The 15,927-nt window shown below is 48.9% G+C and overlaps 1 protein-coding gene across 22 annotated transcripts in view; it reads right to left on the bottom strand.

Moving 5' to 3' along the window:
• Positions 1-3,715: 3,715 nt before the first annotated feature.
• The window catches only part of FNBP1 (formin binding protein 1), a 133,406-nt gene continuing 121,194 nt past the window's right edge, over positions 3,716-15,927 (bottom strand). For 10 of the 22 annotated variants that reach the window (XM_043916589.1, XM_043916595.1, XM_043916599.1 and 7 more), the window contains 4 exons: positions 15,604-15,736; positions 13,224-13,345; positions 12,768-12,907; positions 7,344-10,659 (listed from right to left, as the gene is read on the bottom strand). In XM_043916589.1, the coding sequence (XP_043772524.1) occupies positions 10,481-10,659; positions 12,768-12,907; positions 13,224-13,345; positions 15,604-15,736 (574 nt within the window). In that variant the 3' untranslated portion in view covers positions 7,344-10,480. Of the gene's footprint in view, positions 6,671-7,343; positions 10,660-12,767; positions 12,908-13,223; positions 13,346-15,603; positions 15,737-15,927 lie in introns of those variants that run through there. The other 12 variants (XM_043916590.1, XM_043916596.1, XM_043916600.1 and 9 more) reach the window with 3 other exon arrangements.

Below are 15,927 nucleotides of genomic sequence, written 5' to 3'. Positions count from 1 at the left end.
GTGTGTGTCTGCATGTATGTGTCTGAGTCTCATTTTAGCTTTGCTCACATTTGGATGGGGGAATCTCATGGTACAGATAGGATGACTGGCTTTTCCTGTTTAACATGGAAGATGGGACGGGGAAAGTTTTGTTTGGAGGGTTGAGTCATCTGGAGGCTTGGAGACATTGATTTGTTGTAGGTACCACAGGAGGGCGGGGCTTCCCAAGTGGCACTAGAGGTAAAGAACCCACCTGCCAGTGCAGAAGATGTTAGAGATGCAGGTTCGATCCCTGGGTCAGGAAGATCCCCTGGAGGAGGGCATGGCAACCCACTCCAGTGTTCTTGCCTGGAGAATCCCATGGACAGAGGAGCCTGGTGGGCTATGGTCTACAGGGTTGCAAAGAGTCGGACACGACTGAAGCGACTTATCAGACACATAGGAGGATGAAAGGGAGATATAGGTACCAGTTGGCCTTAAGATGTTTCCTCTGTGTTTTCCCTTGAAATACCAGGCTGGGCCACACTGAGATAGAGTGTGAAGGCAGATCTGGAGGGTATGGTTGGTGAACTTGGTTCACAGACGAGTGGAGATGGGCAGCGCTGGGCAGCAGAGGAAGTCGCCTCTGTCTTCTATCTCCCGCACGCCATCCTGTGGCCTGGCTCCTCCCTCCAGGCTGGCCAGGCCTTGCTCCAGCGGCACCTTTTAGAGCCAACAGCCGCCTGGCAGGCCGGGGAGTCCCTGTGTCTGCAGGCCTTTCCACCTGTCTGTGCTTCTGCTCACAGAGCTTCATCAGAAAATACATGGTAAGGTGCAGCCATCCCCCAAGTGTAGCTTCCTTACCTTTCTCCTAGTCGGAATTCCATGCAAACTGTAAATTATCCTGCGAGTCTTGCCCAAACCACATTTTGAGTCCCTGAGAGCCTCGGGGAAGGAAGTGGTGTTTTCGGAACCATACCTTCCTCTGGCTCTCTTCACTACGACACCTGTATCTGTCCACGGCTGACAGGCTTGTTGGTCATAGCAAAGGCACAAGATGCAGAAGAAATTAATGCCTTTAGGAAAAGCTCCTAAAGAGAGCCATCTGCATTTTGGACAAAGCGTGTCCAGGAAGGCTGCCCCCAGGATGTATATGTTCTGATGCAGCCTCCAGGCCTTCTTTGGACCAGACACAAGCACGCAGCCCTGATGAGGGCCGTCTGGAGAGCCGGCACTGCAGGCAGGGCTCTCGGCCTGGCCTGGTGGGAGGATGTACACCCACGCGGGTCATGAGGCTCCTGGGGCAGAAAGCGCAGCACCCAGGGGATTCTCCCCTCCCCGGTTGCTTCCGGGGCCCAACAGAGGAAAATGAGGAAATCCCCGTGTCCTCCGGCAGCTTTTGGCCCCCAGGCTCTGAGGACAAAGCCACATGGGGGCGGTTCTGTTTCTGCTCCCATCTCCAGCTCATGGGAGGCCACATAAGTAAACACCACTCGTTCTACCATCTGGACAGAGACAGAGTGTTAGGTCCGAACACGTGCAGCTGTGGAGAAATGACTCCTGACCCCAAGAGGCTGCTGAGTGCCATTCTGCAGACTTTGCACTTTAATCCTGGGTCTCAAAGGGTGCGGCAACAAGGCTTATGCCTCCCCTTCTCAGAAAAGGCCACAGAGGCCAGGGAGGACGAGGAGAGGCCTACTCTAGGCCAGGCGGGCAGAGCCAGGGTCTGGACTTCCTCATTGCCCAGGACACACAGAGACGTTAACCCCCACGCGGCGGCTGGGCCTGCTGCTGGTCACCATCCAGGCCTCCTGCTCCTTCCCTCACTCACACCTGCACCTGCATCCATTTCTTTTGCTGTCCTGTGGATCGCACAATCCAGAGATCTCTTTCGCTTTAAGTTTAAAAGGGAGGGCATCCTGGAACCACCCCTCCTTGCCTCTGCCCACTTCCATTTCCGGTCTGGTCGCGCTCCTGGGGACCCTCGTCCTTCCCTCCTCGCAGGCCGGCTTCTCTGCCACTAGGGGTCGCGCGGGCGCCTCTGCGCAGCGGCGGGCGGGGGCGGGGCCGGCCGCCGGGGGCGGGGAGGGACGGAGAGGGGCGGGGCCTGGCCGGGGCGGAGGCTGCGATTCCCGGACCCACCCGAGGAGCCTGACCGATGGGTCTGAGTCAGGGCTTTCTGCGCTACCGAGGCTGCTTTCGGGAGCGCACCAGAAAACCAACGGCCCGCCCCTCCTACTACGTCACCGCCCCTGGTTTCCGACCCCACAGGGGCGGGAGGTGGGTCGCAGAAGGTTCAAGTGTCATCTCCCCAAATGCTTGAACCAAGTAGCTGCATAAAGATGGGCCTAGCTGGGCGGCGGGCGGTTCAGTGTTTCAGACCTGCGCGCCCAAAGTGAGGTCACAGAGCTCCCAGCCCTGAATTCTGGCCAGGGATCAGAATAACACCATCACGGAGACTGGAGTGAGCTCCCGGTCAGAACTGACATCTAAGCTGCAGCTGTGGCGTCGACCGAGTGCTTTCTTGCCGGCCTCCTGTCCTCACCCCACTACCCCGGAACCGGAGGCCAGAGAGGTGGCGACAGGCGCCCCAGGCTGACCCAGCTCCCAGCTCCTCGGTGCTGGCCGGTCCGGCCGGCGGGAGCGGTGGGGGTGGGGGTGCGGGGAAGGGGGCTGGCGGTTAGGGTGGAGAGGGCGGTTCTAAGTGAGACAGGTGGAGACATTCTGCCTCTTACAGACTGCTAGAGACTATTCCCCAAATATGAGAAAAGTCCAGAAAGAACGTGCTGGCAATTCTTCCCATACTAGCCTTTTGCCAACAACCTGGACCAGAGGGCCTCGGCAGGACAGTCATAGGCCGCCTTGTTCCCTTGACTACCCTGTCTCTTGCCCGAGAACCCTGCCTTGGCTCTCTGACACTATCCTCCCCAGCACAGAAGACATCAGCCTTTGCTGAGAACTTGGCGAAGCCCTTGCTTGAAAGGCCGAACACATGTGTCCGTAGGAGGAGCTGAGGCCACAGAGAGGTGGCCTCTCATTGGTGGCCTCCCCTCCCACCCCCTCAGCAAGTGAGTGGCACTTGGCATTAGCTAGGGCGCCCTGCTCACTTAATATTTCACTCCCTCACCAACTGTTTTCCTAACTTGGCTCTAAAGAGCCTTAAGAAACAAAGAGGTCTGGGCATGAACCAGTCTCCCCCTGACAAAACCCGGAGTGAGACTGTCGGCGCTGGATATGGAAAGGGCCGGCGGGCGCAGGCACAAGGCCCTCGCTCTTAAACATGGCACGCTGTCCTCAGCTCCACACAAGCCAGTGATTATTCCAGCCAAGCTGCCAAGAAGAGGATGGGCTTGAGCACTCGTGACACAGACCACGAATGAAATGCAAACCTGCTGCAATTTCACGGCTCCTTCCATCCCCCCCGCCCCCGAGTCAGTAGGGTCCCCAAAACCCCAGTGTAGCTGCTAGCCAAATTTGCATGCAAAATGTCCTGGACTGAAGGAGCCTCCCCAGATCTCTGCACTGAGTCGACCTGAACCCCGCATCACCGAGGTCTCTGACAGCTTTTCCCTAGTGGCCAGGGTGGAATTTCTAGCTGGCTGGGTCTGAGGCCCCTCTCCAGGCAGATGGCGCCGGGACTTGTGTCCAGTTTACACCGTAAATCAATGACCTGATCAGAGCTCAGCCTCCAGCCCAGGGGACTCTGATTGCTTCCAAGACTGGGGTCACCTCTTTGCGCAACAAAGCAGTCCTGTGATACCGTGCCAGAAGTTACACTTTTATTTAACATTTAGAGGATTAACATATAGTTACAAGGTCAATATAAGCCTTCCAATGGAAGCACTTTATTTGGTTTAATTCCATCTCTAGAGACAAACGGGCAATTCCAGAACCTTTACAATGGCAGTGGGCCGTTACAACACTGAAACGCCTCCAAAGTTTAGAATTAGTGCAACACACACTGATAAACCACGAAGTTTAAAGGTGCTGGACACCAGGTTAAAATAGAATTCTGGGTCACTTTTTAAAGTTTCTTTTTTTTTTCTTTTGATGATATAAGCACAGGAGGCAGAGCCATTAGGAAGTATGAAATTGAGTTTTCTGGAAAAATACTTAGCATCCACATAACCTTTTCATGTTCAGTAAACTTTTCCCCAGCAATTATAGATGTTACCAAAAGGAACTGAGGCCTCTGTACTAACCGCTGGAGAGACAGACTCCTCAAACCCCAAAGCTTCAGGGTGTTCATGATAAAAGCCCAAAGGAAAATACCATCCCAGCTTACCATGCCTTTTTATTCTTTCCTGTCCTGCAAAGGAAAAATTGGGTAAACGACAAGTTCCTCACTTTCTGTTTTTAAGTTCTTTTCAGAGTACGTTCTTTAAAAATGAGTCATTCTTACGGCATAACAATAGTCTAGCATCGGTGGAGAAATGATGGTCAGTGGATACGAGGGAAGGCTGAGAAAGCACACGGCAGGGTCCACGTTTCTACTCTATGTGAACTGCTCATAATAATAGACGATTTCACAGTAGGATTCCCAGAGTAAATGATAAATCTCAACTAGCCTAGAATAACTTATTTCCTTGACTAAACCCCAGCTGGTACAGCACTCTCCTTTCCCCGTAGCCACACAGACTGGCAGAGAAGCAAACAGCAAGGTGAACATTGAAAAGCACTTCTTATCCATTCTTTTTTGGACGCAGGTGGTACAGAGAAAAAGAAAGGCACAGGGAATACAAGAGGATACCAGCATAGTCCATATTAGGTTAAACAGACATTTAAAAGAACAAATTACTGCAGTTTATACCTTTCCCCCTAACTCGGAAGAAGTTATTCTACCCTGACCCCTAATATGAAAGATGCAATGCACATGCATTCCCAAGGCTCTAGAATCCAATTTTTTTTTTCTTTAAAAAAAAAAAAATTAGCATCCTTGTGGAGTGGAGAGTGGTCAGCTTGACTTGGTGAAATTCAGAAGTTCCTGGAGATGCCTGGTCACCTGGCTGATGGACCAACCCTTTGTGGGGCCGCTGGGGCTGCATGTAGGAACCACGCGCCTGCTGGTTTGCAGGGACGCGGGTGAAGCCCAGACTCTTCCTGTCCTTTGGCATCCTGGCTTTGCCGTCATCTGCCAAGACAGTCCTCTCGCGAGCCTGAGAAGCCTGGGACAATGGGGCTTAACAGAGGGGCCCCCAGACGCCCACAGCTGCAGAGGCTCACTCTGGGGAGGAAGGAGTGAGAGGGGCCCAACGCCTGCTCCGACCTGAAGCCACTTCCTCTTCCCCTGCTCACACTTGGCGTTTGTTCCCCCGTGGTTTCCTGTCACCCAAGGTTGACTGAGCAGCTTTGAGGCTGTGTGGTCAACCCTGGTTTGCTGAGAAGAACCATTTTCCTACCCCTGAACCAAGGCCCAGCCTCAGGACCCATCTCCTCTCTGTACCGGTCCCTTCAGCTCCTGTCAGATTTCCTTGTCTTAGATTCAAAAGTGTGGCAAAGCAGTGAGGAGGCCCAAGATGACCGTCTAGTCACCAAAAGCCGAGCAACAGGAAAGATGCCTGATGGCACCCTGGGGCTTCTGACGGGATCCTTGTTCACAGAAACCCACAGTCCAGGATTTCTCTTGACTGTTTTGCACCAGGTAAGTAGAGAAGCTATGCTGCTCTAAGGCGTGAGCGGCCCACTGGGTACGGGACCTCGTGTCTTCCTCAAAGATTCATGAGAGGAAGGAGATTTAGCGCAAAAAACAAAGTCGATTAACTCTGCGTGGCCTGGAGAGCACACGGTAAAATGTGGAAGCTGCAGCCACAGGGTCACTTGACGGACCACGAGAAGCACAGGGGCTTTGGTGATGACGGCACTGGGGTCCTCAGATGCGGACCTTGGAATTCACAGAAAGGGGAGGCTTCCTCTGGCCATGAGCTAACGCTGAGGCGAGACGCTCATTCACGACCCGCAGTCCTCATTGATGGGTGGCCAACGGGGCGAAGGTGGGCTGGGACCTTCCTCGACCCCATGAAAAGGGAGGGGACACAGGCAAGACAGCGGGACTGGCCCAAGAGCTGGAATTTGACTTTCGGTGTGGACTTTTCTAGGCCACTGAAGACAGGACTGCAAACAAAAACGTGTGTGTGTGTGTGTCCACCACGGACACTCAAGCCGTGAAACATTTCAAGGGCCGATTGTTTAGTACCTGGGGAGGGCCCATACTCAGGAAAGGACCACTGAATACCCAATGGACTTGGGAAAAGATGAGTATTTTCTAACGTAAGGGACACATCAGTGACTTTTGGGCACCCAGTCCACCGGGCGCAAGCCTGACCCTCCTCGCCCAGATTCGGTTCGTCTCACCGGGAGACCAGTGGCAAAGTTTTCACGGAAAGGCACAGTGTGAATCGTGGACGGGCCGGGTTTGCGCCAGGTGGACCGAGGTCGTGGGACAGGGACAGCCCTCCCCCTGCCAAGAGGCGGCCAGACTGGGCCAGGGCGGAGCCGGGCTCCGAGGAACATGCTGTGAAAAGGAAAGAAAAGAAGAAAGCGAGCAGCTGCAGGTGGGGATGGATGTCAACTTCAGGCTGAGGGGCCCAGGGCCACACAGCAGCCCAGGCCCAGGGCGTTGGCAGGCGCCCAGGCCTGTGGAGACAGGCAGACCGAAGGGTTTCTCCTGGGAAGGCTCCCCGAGGCTCTGGCTCCCGGAACCACCTTTAGCAATCTACAACACAAAAGACAGAGAAAGAAAAAGGCAGTTAGAGTGGAGGGCTGGCAGGTCAGGGGCGGGCACTCCGCTTTTCAGGCAGACTGCTCCGCCCTGGGGAGGGCGAGGGGAGGGGGCATTTTTAGAGCACTTGGTTACCGCAGGGCACGTCTGAGATAAGGAACTTTCACGGTTTTATCTGCAGTCAGAGCAGCTAGCCTTTCCTTCAGGGGTAAGAGAAAGCACCCAGGAGACGGTGCACCCCTGCATGCCCCCAACTCATCTTTCCCATCAATCAAGTTCTGAGACAAAGAAAGAAACCAGCTTCCCAGAAAGATGTCAGGAGCCCAAGGACCCGGTTCTCTCTGTGACCGACACTCTGGGTTCCTTGGCAGTAAAAGGCAGCATCTTTGGTGAAAAGGAAAACCTACTGCTTGGCAATAAACAGTGAAAGTTCTTCATCTGGGGGACAGAAGAGAAAGGAGAGGCAGACTCCCGAAGCCCATAGGTGCAAACAAGGTGAGAAATAGAGAAAGTGTCATCATTTAACAAGGGGGAAAGGGCAGAGTTTTTCTTTTTTTAAAAAAGCATTTGGCTAGAAATCTCCCCATTATTGAAGACGAGAGGGTTAAATGCTTGGATTACACAGAATTTCTCGGAGAGGTGAAAAATCATTTAAAATACACAACACTGAGAAAAATATAACGTTTATTAGAGAGGCAGATACGAGGGTACAACTACAAGGTCACACAGATTCTTTTCTCGGAAGATAAGGAGGAGAGAGGAAACAGTCACGTTGGTCGTATTCAAACAAAACTTACTCAGAACCCAAGTGTCTACAATAAACTCAAGTGCGGATCAGCCGGCAGGGGACCTAGCTACCAGTGTAACCGTCCTTCCGGCTTCCCCAGCGGTTACAAAAACAAAAAGGTCATTAGGCAGCAGAATCACCAATAAAACAAACAAATAAAAGAGTAAAACGTTAAAACAACGAATTCAAGTAATCCTTTTAGTTTTTCTATTGCAGTATATACAAATAGATTGGGGGGGGAGGTTATGGACATATTTCACAGAGAGCAATTAAAAAAAAAAAAAACAGAACAAAACAGAACCATAAAGGAGGACAGTCACAATTCAGTTGGCCAATGGAACTCACTCTAGTCTAACTATTTTGGCAGCTACTAAATAGTCACTTGGTAGACACACACACACACAAAAGTGCGCCGGCATTACTGACAGTAAGACAACTCCTCTTGAGTCTCAGGCATCGGAAAGCAGCAGCCCCACCCGGCTGGGATGGGCTTGAAGGGAGGGCAGTGTTTGTGGGGCAGGCTGAACAGACTTATGAACAAGGTAGGGGAAGGAAAGATTCTACATCCATTATTAGCTTCTAAGTGCCTCTCTACATAAAAGGAGAAAACTTTATACGCAAGCTGAGGCTTTGCTACTTTTGACAGATTAACTGTTAGAAGAACACAAAGTGTGCTTTGGGGGTGGAAATGGAAATTCCTGACTCTTTGGGAATTGTTTTAAGACTTCTGCTAATCCTTTGCACACTGACTTAGATGGACCTGAAACTAAAAAAGCATCTTCTGCCGTTGAGTCACTAGGACCCAGATTTATCTGGTTGAAGGTACTGAGGCATACAAGCTAAAATAATGATCATAATTTATGTGCCCAAATCGCCCCACCCATATCCAAAAGACAGTTGAGCTATTTCCTGAATTAGGTTTGCACAGCTCTAAAGAGGAGGGGAATAAAAGCAAAACGAACAAACAAATAAATCAAAAATCAACCGACTTCATGGCATGCCATACTTTTCAAGTCAGGCTTTAAAAAGCCTAATATTGCCTTGCCTCATTTTAAGACTTTTTTTTCAGTGCCTAGTTTGTTTTCTCCAATACTTCAGTCTGGAAATGAGTTCATCCTGGGTTTTAACGTCTTAGGTATTTACTTGGTTACATGCCCAAGGCTGTGACCATCTACTGGGTTAAGGGCCAACTGATTTTCTTTGCTGTGGTATGGATGAAATGATTCTCCTGAGAGATCTGGGGTCAGGATGGTGGCTTTATTGGTATTACGGCAGCAAAGGTATAATAATGCAAAAGAAATTTAAATGACAAAATTATACTAAAAAAACAAAATCAGGCTGGCCAGTGTCAGTTTCCTGTTTTTGGTACTGGATCACAATTATGTCAGATGTAACCACTTGGGGAAGCTGGATAAAGGGGATCTCTCTACTATCTTTGCAACTTCCTGACAATCTGTGATTATTTAAAAATGAAAAGTGTTTTAAAAATCAGGCAGTCATTAGGTAAAGGTTACTACATTCCATTTTGGTGGCCCTTAAGGTGTTAGCCGTTCAGTCGTGTCTGACTCTGCGATCCCATGGACAATAGTCGCCAGGCTCCTTTGTCCATGGGGATTCTCCAGGCAAGAATAATGGAGTGGCCCCTGGGAAATGTAAAAGAACTTTCTTCTAGAATCTGCCACAGGCACCCATAACTCCTGCCAGGTCCTAGACCCCATAATGCATTGCTGTCGGTTTTAAAATCAAATTTAAATCGACCTGACTTTCTAAAAGGAGTCCACAGTGTAGAAGCAAGGAGCTGATTTCCTATTTAAAAGTAGGAAGGAAATGAATAAATAATTTTCAAAGCCAAAGAAAAAGAGAATCTCAATCCTATGCCTTTACTCTGACTCATTTTTAGCTGGTTCTCTGTGAACTCAGGCAAGACTCTAGACATGAGCACAACCATTGGGAATGTCCCGTTTCACTACCTGGCCTGCTGATTTAAAAATGCAAATCCCCATGTGACCCAGATTCCTTTAAGATGGTGAAATGCTTCATTATATAATTAACCACTTTATGGTTATTACATAAAAGGATCTAGAAGTTCTAAAACGATTTTCAGTAAATATACACTTTGGGTCTTAATGATGCCAATGATTAAAACACAAACCAAAAGAACCTTAAAAAGTGATGTGCTGGGTTCTGTGTGTTGCTTACAAGGGTCTATTCACAGCCCCACCTGGGCACAAAAAACCTCCAACAGAACAGAATGAGGAGAGTTGTTTTTACGTAATTTATCTAAACAGCTCTAACACATCTGATCAACTCTGTCAACTGGCAAAAGACAGATCAGTAGTCATATGTGAAAATCAACTGGTTGAAAGACCAAAGTTTTCCATAATTCAATTGGTTGTTTAGGATCATATTGACATAACCGGATAACACGGTGCTCTAACAATGATCTTAAACATGTTTAAGGAAATATACACACTTGTGGTACCAACATCATTCTTTACTTACGCTATTCTTTATTGATGACTTCCTCCAAAATGAACAACTGTAAAACTTAACAAACTAGCACAGTTCAGTTTATGAAGTTACAAACTGTAACATTCTAATGTGGTTCACTTTCTGGCAGATACTAGATATTAATGAGAGCTGAAGTCTTCCGCACCCCTAGGACGCGCATGGGCTTTTAGATTCAGAAATACGAATAAGAAGCTAGAAGGCAACTTTTTGGTTATCTACAGTCGCTGCCCCAAGAAGAAATGTTTATCAGATTTCAAAGGACACAGTTGTAAATTGGCAGTTGGCAGCTTTCCACGGAAAATGTCATGAGCAAGTAACACTGGATTATCATCAAAACCAGCCCAGGAAATTCAGGTCTAAGATGCCTGAACATCCACTTTGTGCCTAAAAGAAACACGCACGGTGATGCTCCCCATCCAGTCTTTTGAAGAACTGCCTGTAACAGTCATGATTGTGGGGAGAAACAACTCCAATTTTAGTTTTGGGTTTTTTTTTTTTAAGTTGTATTAAATATAAGTCTTAGCACCTTTGGCATTTTTGTCCAAATAGACTTCGACGTAGGAAGTGGGAACATAACCCTCTTCATCTTCATTTCTCCGAATTCGGGTCCACCCGTCGCCCTTGTCTTCCTCTATTACGTACAGTGTCTCTCCTTCAACTACTGAAATGGTTCCTTCATTCTGACCTGAAAAAGCAAAGTCAGGGTAGTTTAGGTTTCTTGTCAAATCCGGGTTTGGAGCAGATGGCGAGTCTTGCAGTGAAACAACTGGAGAAAAGACTCTCCTCCCATCCAGCAGCTGCCAGGTCCTCACCCTGCATCTCTAGGACCCTTCTCCAATCCCCCGTGGGAGCCCTCTGTCTCCTGCCTCCCAGAACAGGAGGTATCTCCCCCAGAGGAAATCTTAGGTCCTCTTCTCTACCCTCCCCTGAGGTGCTCCTTTGGCATCAACGACACCTCTTTACACAGCACCCCCACTTTTCTTTCTCCCGTTCTGGTTCTTATCTGAGGCGAAGGTGCCACCATGCCTTCTCTCCGAAGCCCATTTCCACCCTGATGGGGCCTGGGCACCTGGGACACAATTGGGGTGAATCTGGACTCACTGTTTTGCCTCCCAAACTAGATCCTCCTCCCACTTTCCCATCTCAGCGGACATCTCCATCATCCCAGGAGCGCAGCTTCAGGGATCAGCTGCGGATTCCTCCCCACTTTGTTTCCAACTTCCAATCAGCCGCGCATCTGAGCGTTTTATTGGCTGCAGCATCTCTGCGTCCATCTGTCTCCTAATCAAGGCCCCCAACACCATTCACTAGGGTAATTTCAAAAGACTAGTCACCACTGCCCAAGCAGTGTCCCGAAAGGCAGACTGCTTAGGGGGCTGTTAATAGCAGTAACTGTGGACACAGGGGGAGAGGGATGGTGTGGACCTGAAGTCACACTGGGAGCACTGAACCCGGGGCTTCTCTTCTTTGCCATGTCACAATGAACATTTAGTTTATCAAAGGCTCTGAAAGTCCTACAGTAAAGGGGATTTCCTGGCAGTCCAGTGGTTAGGACCCTGCACTTCCACTGCAGGGGGCATGGGTTTGATCGCTGATCGGAGAACTCAGATCCTGCGAGTCAAAGAGGCAAGGATAAAAGAAAAAAAGTCTTACAGCAAAGAAGTTCACTCATCCCAGGGTTTCTGAAAACTATCTGAGCTCTGATTGCTTCTTTCGCAGCATCCTAACCAGCATCCCGCAGGACGCTGTTTCAAGGCTCATCAGTTTGGGAACCATGAGGTTAGGCTTCCTAAGCATTTGCCCTGTCTTCTAACTGATCGCGCACATATGACGACAATAAATGTCTAAGGTACAGCTCTGCTTGTGTCAACAACCTGCTCAAATACTTTCTGGAGGGCCTGATGTTTGCCAGATAAGAGCCAAGTGTTTCTCCTACCCGTCCCCCACACTGGCCCCAGCGCCCTCCTCGTCTTATATTCCACTATTGCCCCTAAGACATCTGAGCTCCAGGCACACACACCCCATGCCTTTCCTGCTCCATGTTTGGCAGTGCCTCTGACACCCTGCAGCATGGACAGTTCAGTGGATAAGAATCCACCTGCCAATGCAGGGGACACGGGTTTGATCCCTAGTCCGGGAAGATTTCACATGCCACAGAGGGGCTAGGCTTGTATGCCACAACTATTGAGCCTGTGCTCTAGAGCCCAAGAGGCACCACTGCTGAAGCTCGTGCCCTCTAGAACCAGTGCCCCACAAGAGAAGCCACTGCAGCGAGAAGCCCTTGCACCGCAACAAGAGAGGAGCCCCCGCTCGCCGCAACTAGAGTAAGCCTGTGAGCAGCTATGACGACCCAGCACAGCCAAGAATAAAAATAAATCAGTCCCCTCAGGCAAGGGATCATATCCTCGTGTGGACCCCCCCCCCCATCACTCCATCCCTCTCTTCTATAGAACCCTCCTCTATGTGTGTCTGCTTTATTTCCTCCCAGGGCGGATGCCAGACCATGCCACCTGCCTCCCACCCTTTCAGGGGTCTTTGCAAGACAGGAGTTCCATAAGTATTGAAGGCGTGGATGAAATAATCATCATTCCATACCATCTGCTGAGATTAAGCTCACCGAAAGTTGGTCAATAGTCCGGACCCAAAGGCAAAATATACAGCCATCAACCAGAAAGAAATCAGAATCACAGATACTACGTGCAGAATGAAAGAGTCCTGAGAGGAAGGTTCTGAAGGCTTCAAAAGAAAGTCTGACCACAGAAAGAGAAGAGGGACGCAGACAGTCGGTGTTACCTTCAAACGTGTAGAGGGCTTTACATGTCCCTATGGCAGGGAGAGGCTCCTCGTCATCAAATTCGTCATCGAAGTCTGTGGCCAGCACTTTGACCTCACTCTCCTGACTCTGTTCCTCTGTGTAACTGCCATCGGGGCTGCTCAAGAAAGCAAAACACACAGCAACTATAGCAACTGACCCCAGCGAGGGCTCGAGGGCAGCCCCCGTGACAGCCAAGTGCTTGCAACTCTGGAGCGTTGTAACCAGGGACCCCCCGCACCCCACAGGCTCCAGCAGCATCCACGGGGCATCAGACAGCCGCACTGTGGGAAGAACCACAGGCCAGTCATCACAGACTCATGGGACCCAACAAGGACCTCGTGCTCATCTCTGATTTCAGAATTGGGCAGTAAATACAAAGCCCCCCCCCAAAAACAACCCCAAAACCCCAAGCAGGCGCTGTACAGATACTGTACCTCTCCCGATCCTGCGCGCAGTTGTTGACCGAGGGGGCATTCTGCGTCTCATACATCCCACTCTGCCGACGGGCCTGGTCGCTGCGGGCTGGGAGTCGGCCTTCGACCTCAGCCAGCCAGGCCTGCAAACAGAAATCAGGAAAGACTCTGGTCTGAGCTCAGCTGAGGGCCTGAGCAAGCAGGGTTCAGGCCCCAAATCTGAGCTGCTGGCTGGTCCCTGAAGCCGGCTGGAGAAGGGCCCCGTGGCGGGGGTGAGGAGCCTCCAGCCTGCTTGCCGTGACTGTATAAACATGCGTGAAGGCAAAGCTGGAGGTGTGCAAGCAGACTTTCATTCAGCCGTTGCTCACACAGTGACAGGACACCGGCCTGTCTTAAACTTTCGGGCTTTATTGCACGGCATGTGGGATCTTAGGGCTTCCCTAGTAGCTCAGCAGTAAGGGAACTGCCTGCCGATGCAGGAGACACGGGTTCGATCCCTGAATGGGGAAGAACCCCTGGAGGAGGGCATGGCAACCCACTTCAGTATTCCTGCCTGGGAAACTCAATGGATAGAGGAGCCTGGTGGGCCATGGTCCACGGGATCACAAAAGAGTCAGACACGACTGAGCAACTAAACAACAACAACAATATGAGATCTTAGTTCCCAGACCAGAGATCGAACCCACGTCTGCATCCCTGCATTGGAGTCTCCGCCATTGGACCACCAGAGAAGTCCCCAAGACTCTCGGGCTTTTTAAGCAGCTGTATGACTTCTGATAAGTCGCTTCTAGTTCCCCCTGGTTCCAAAAATTCTGTGACCATGACGTCACTGGGAACCATGAGGGTCCTGCCACACTTAAGCAGTGACTCAGTTTAAAAGCCACACTTCCCTTTTTTTTTCCCCCTTAGGAGTGTAATGTTTTTTTCAATAGTGAAGAAAACTTGTACACAGGAAATCAAAGTAGATCAAATTTTCTTCAGCAATCTTTGAAATAGTGTAAAAATGGCAAAAGAATCCAAATGACCAGAAAAGGACATTTCTAGGTTCTAAAATCTCAACCAATAATAACTTATTGACAGATTCTAGAAAGAATGAAAAAAAGTCATATTTGATTTTTCATGGCTAGAAATAATCTATTTTGTTCAGAATGATCAGTTACTAATCTATTTTTCTAGTCTTTACATTTTGGGGCCGGGGGGAGAAGACTTTTGTTCACAGTTTAAACGATTCATTATGTGTGTTTCTTCTTCAAGTCTCATGTGTGCTTCCTACTGGTTTTCATCTTTTGATAATGGGTCTTTTGCAACAACAATGACATATTTCAATGGTTTCCCCCCACAACCTAGAAATAAACCCTTGTATTTATGATTAATTGGCTTGTAACAGAGGTGCCAAGACAGTTCAAGGAGAGAAAAGGTCTTGTCAACAAATGGTGCTGGGAGAACTAAAAAAGAATGAATCTGGACCTCTATTTTTAACCATACACAAAAATTAACTCAAAATGAGCCAATATAAAGGTGAAAACTACAAAATTTCAAAGAAAACATAAGCATAAAGATTTGTGATCTTGGATTAGGTGCTTAGTTTATGCCACCAAAAGCACAAGTGATACAGAGGAAAAAATGTGATAAATTAGGATGAGATTTCCTTTCATCATTAATATTAATTTCATCAAATTTAAAATGGTTTGGGAGTTCCCTGGCAGTCCAGTGGTTAGCACTCAGTGCTTCAACAGCCAGGGCCCGAGTTCAATCCCTGGTCAGGGAACCAAAATCCTGAAAGATGTGTGCCATGGTCAAAAAAAAAAACAAAACTTTTATGCTTCAAAGGACATCTTGAAGACAGTAGAAAAACAATACACAGAATGGAAAAAAATATCTGCAAATCATAGATCTGAAAAGGAATTTGCATCCAGAATATGTTTTGAAAATGTTTACACTGATACCAAAGCCAGACAAAGACACTGCAAGACAATTACAAATATGAATGGCTTTCTTAAAATTGTCTTTTTGATTCACTGAGATGATGGACAACTGTATACGCCCAATTATATCCACTGTCAACACAAGATGAAACAAAACAACTTGGGTGAATTCAAGTGAAACACTTAAATGAAAAAAAAAACACAAAAAAAACACCCGTATGTAACTATAACCTTAAACAGTGTCTCCTTTAAGGGACACCATTAACATAGGATACGCTGAAAAGCAGAACACCAAACAGATGAGTGTCTTTTTCCTTTCATCAAAACTCGTGAAAACCTGACTTGTCCAGCGGCATCCCTCACAGGGGAAGAAATGCTGGCGCTCTACAACCTCATGTGTCCCATGACCCCACACCTACTTCTGTCTCTCTTTTTTTTTTTTCCAACAAAGCTTTTCCACAACAGCTTTTTCCTACCTCAAATTTCTGGGCCTCTAGTCTCAGTTTCTCTATATTTTGGCTGACTTCTGCTAATTTGTGATCCAAACTGCTGGGGTCTCCCATCTGCGGATTCTTTAGGTAGACATCTTTCATTTTTGTGATGGCATCTCTGAAAAAGAGAAGGGGCAGAATGTGGTCCAGTTAATGCCGTGTTAAATTTAGAGCAAATGACTCCCTGCCAGGCAGGGGCCTGGGGGGGGGTGGGGTGAACAACTTTCCTGAACTTCAGCAAAAGAAACTCTACACCAATCGCCCAACACAAGACCAATGACACCAACTGCATTGCAAGTCATGGGAAAT

The sequence above is a fragment of the Cervus elaphus genome, chromosome 11 (assembly GCF_910594005.1).
Source record: "Cervus elaphus chromosome 11, mCerEla1.1, whole genome shotgun sequence".
NCBI lineage: Eukaryota > Metazoa > Chordata > Mammalia > Artiodactyla > Cervidae > Cervus > Cervus elaphus.
This window is presented reverse-complemented; position numbering and strand designations above follow the sequence as displayed.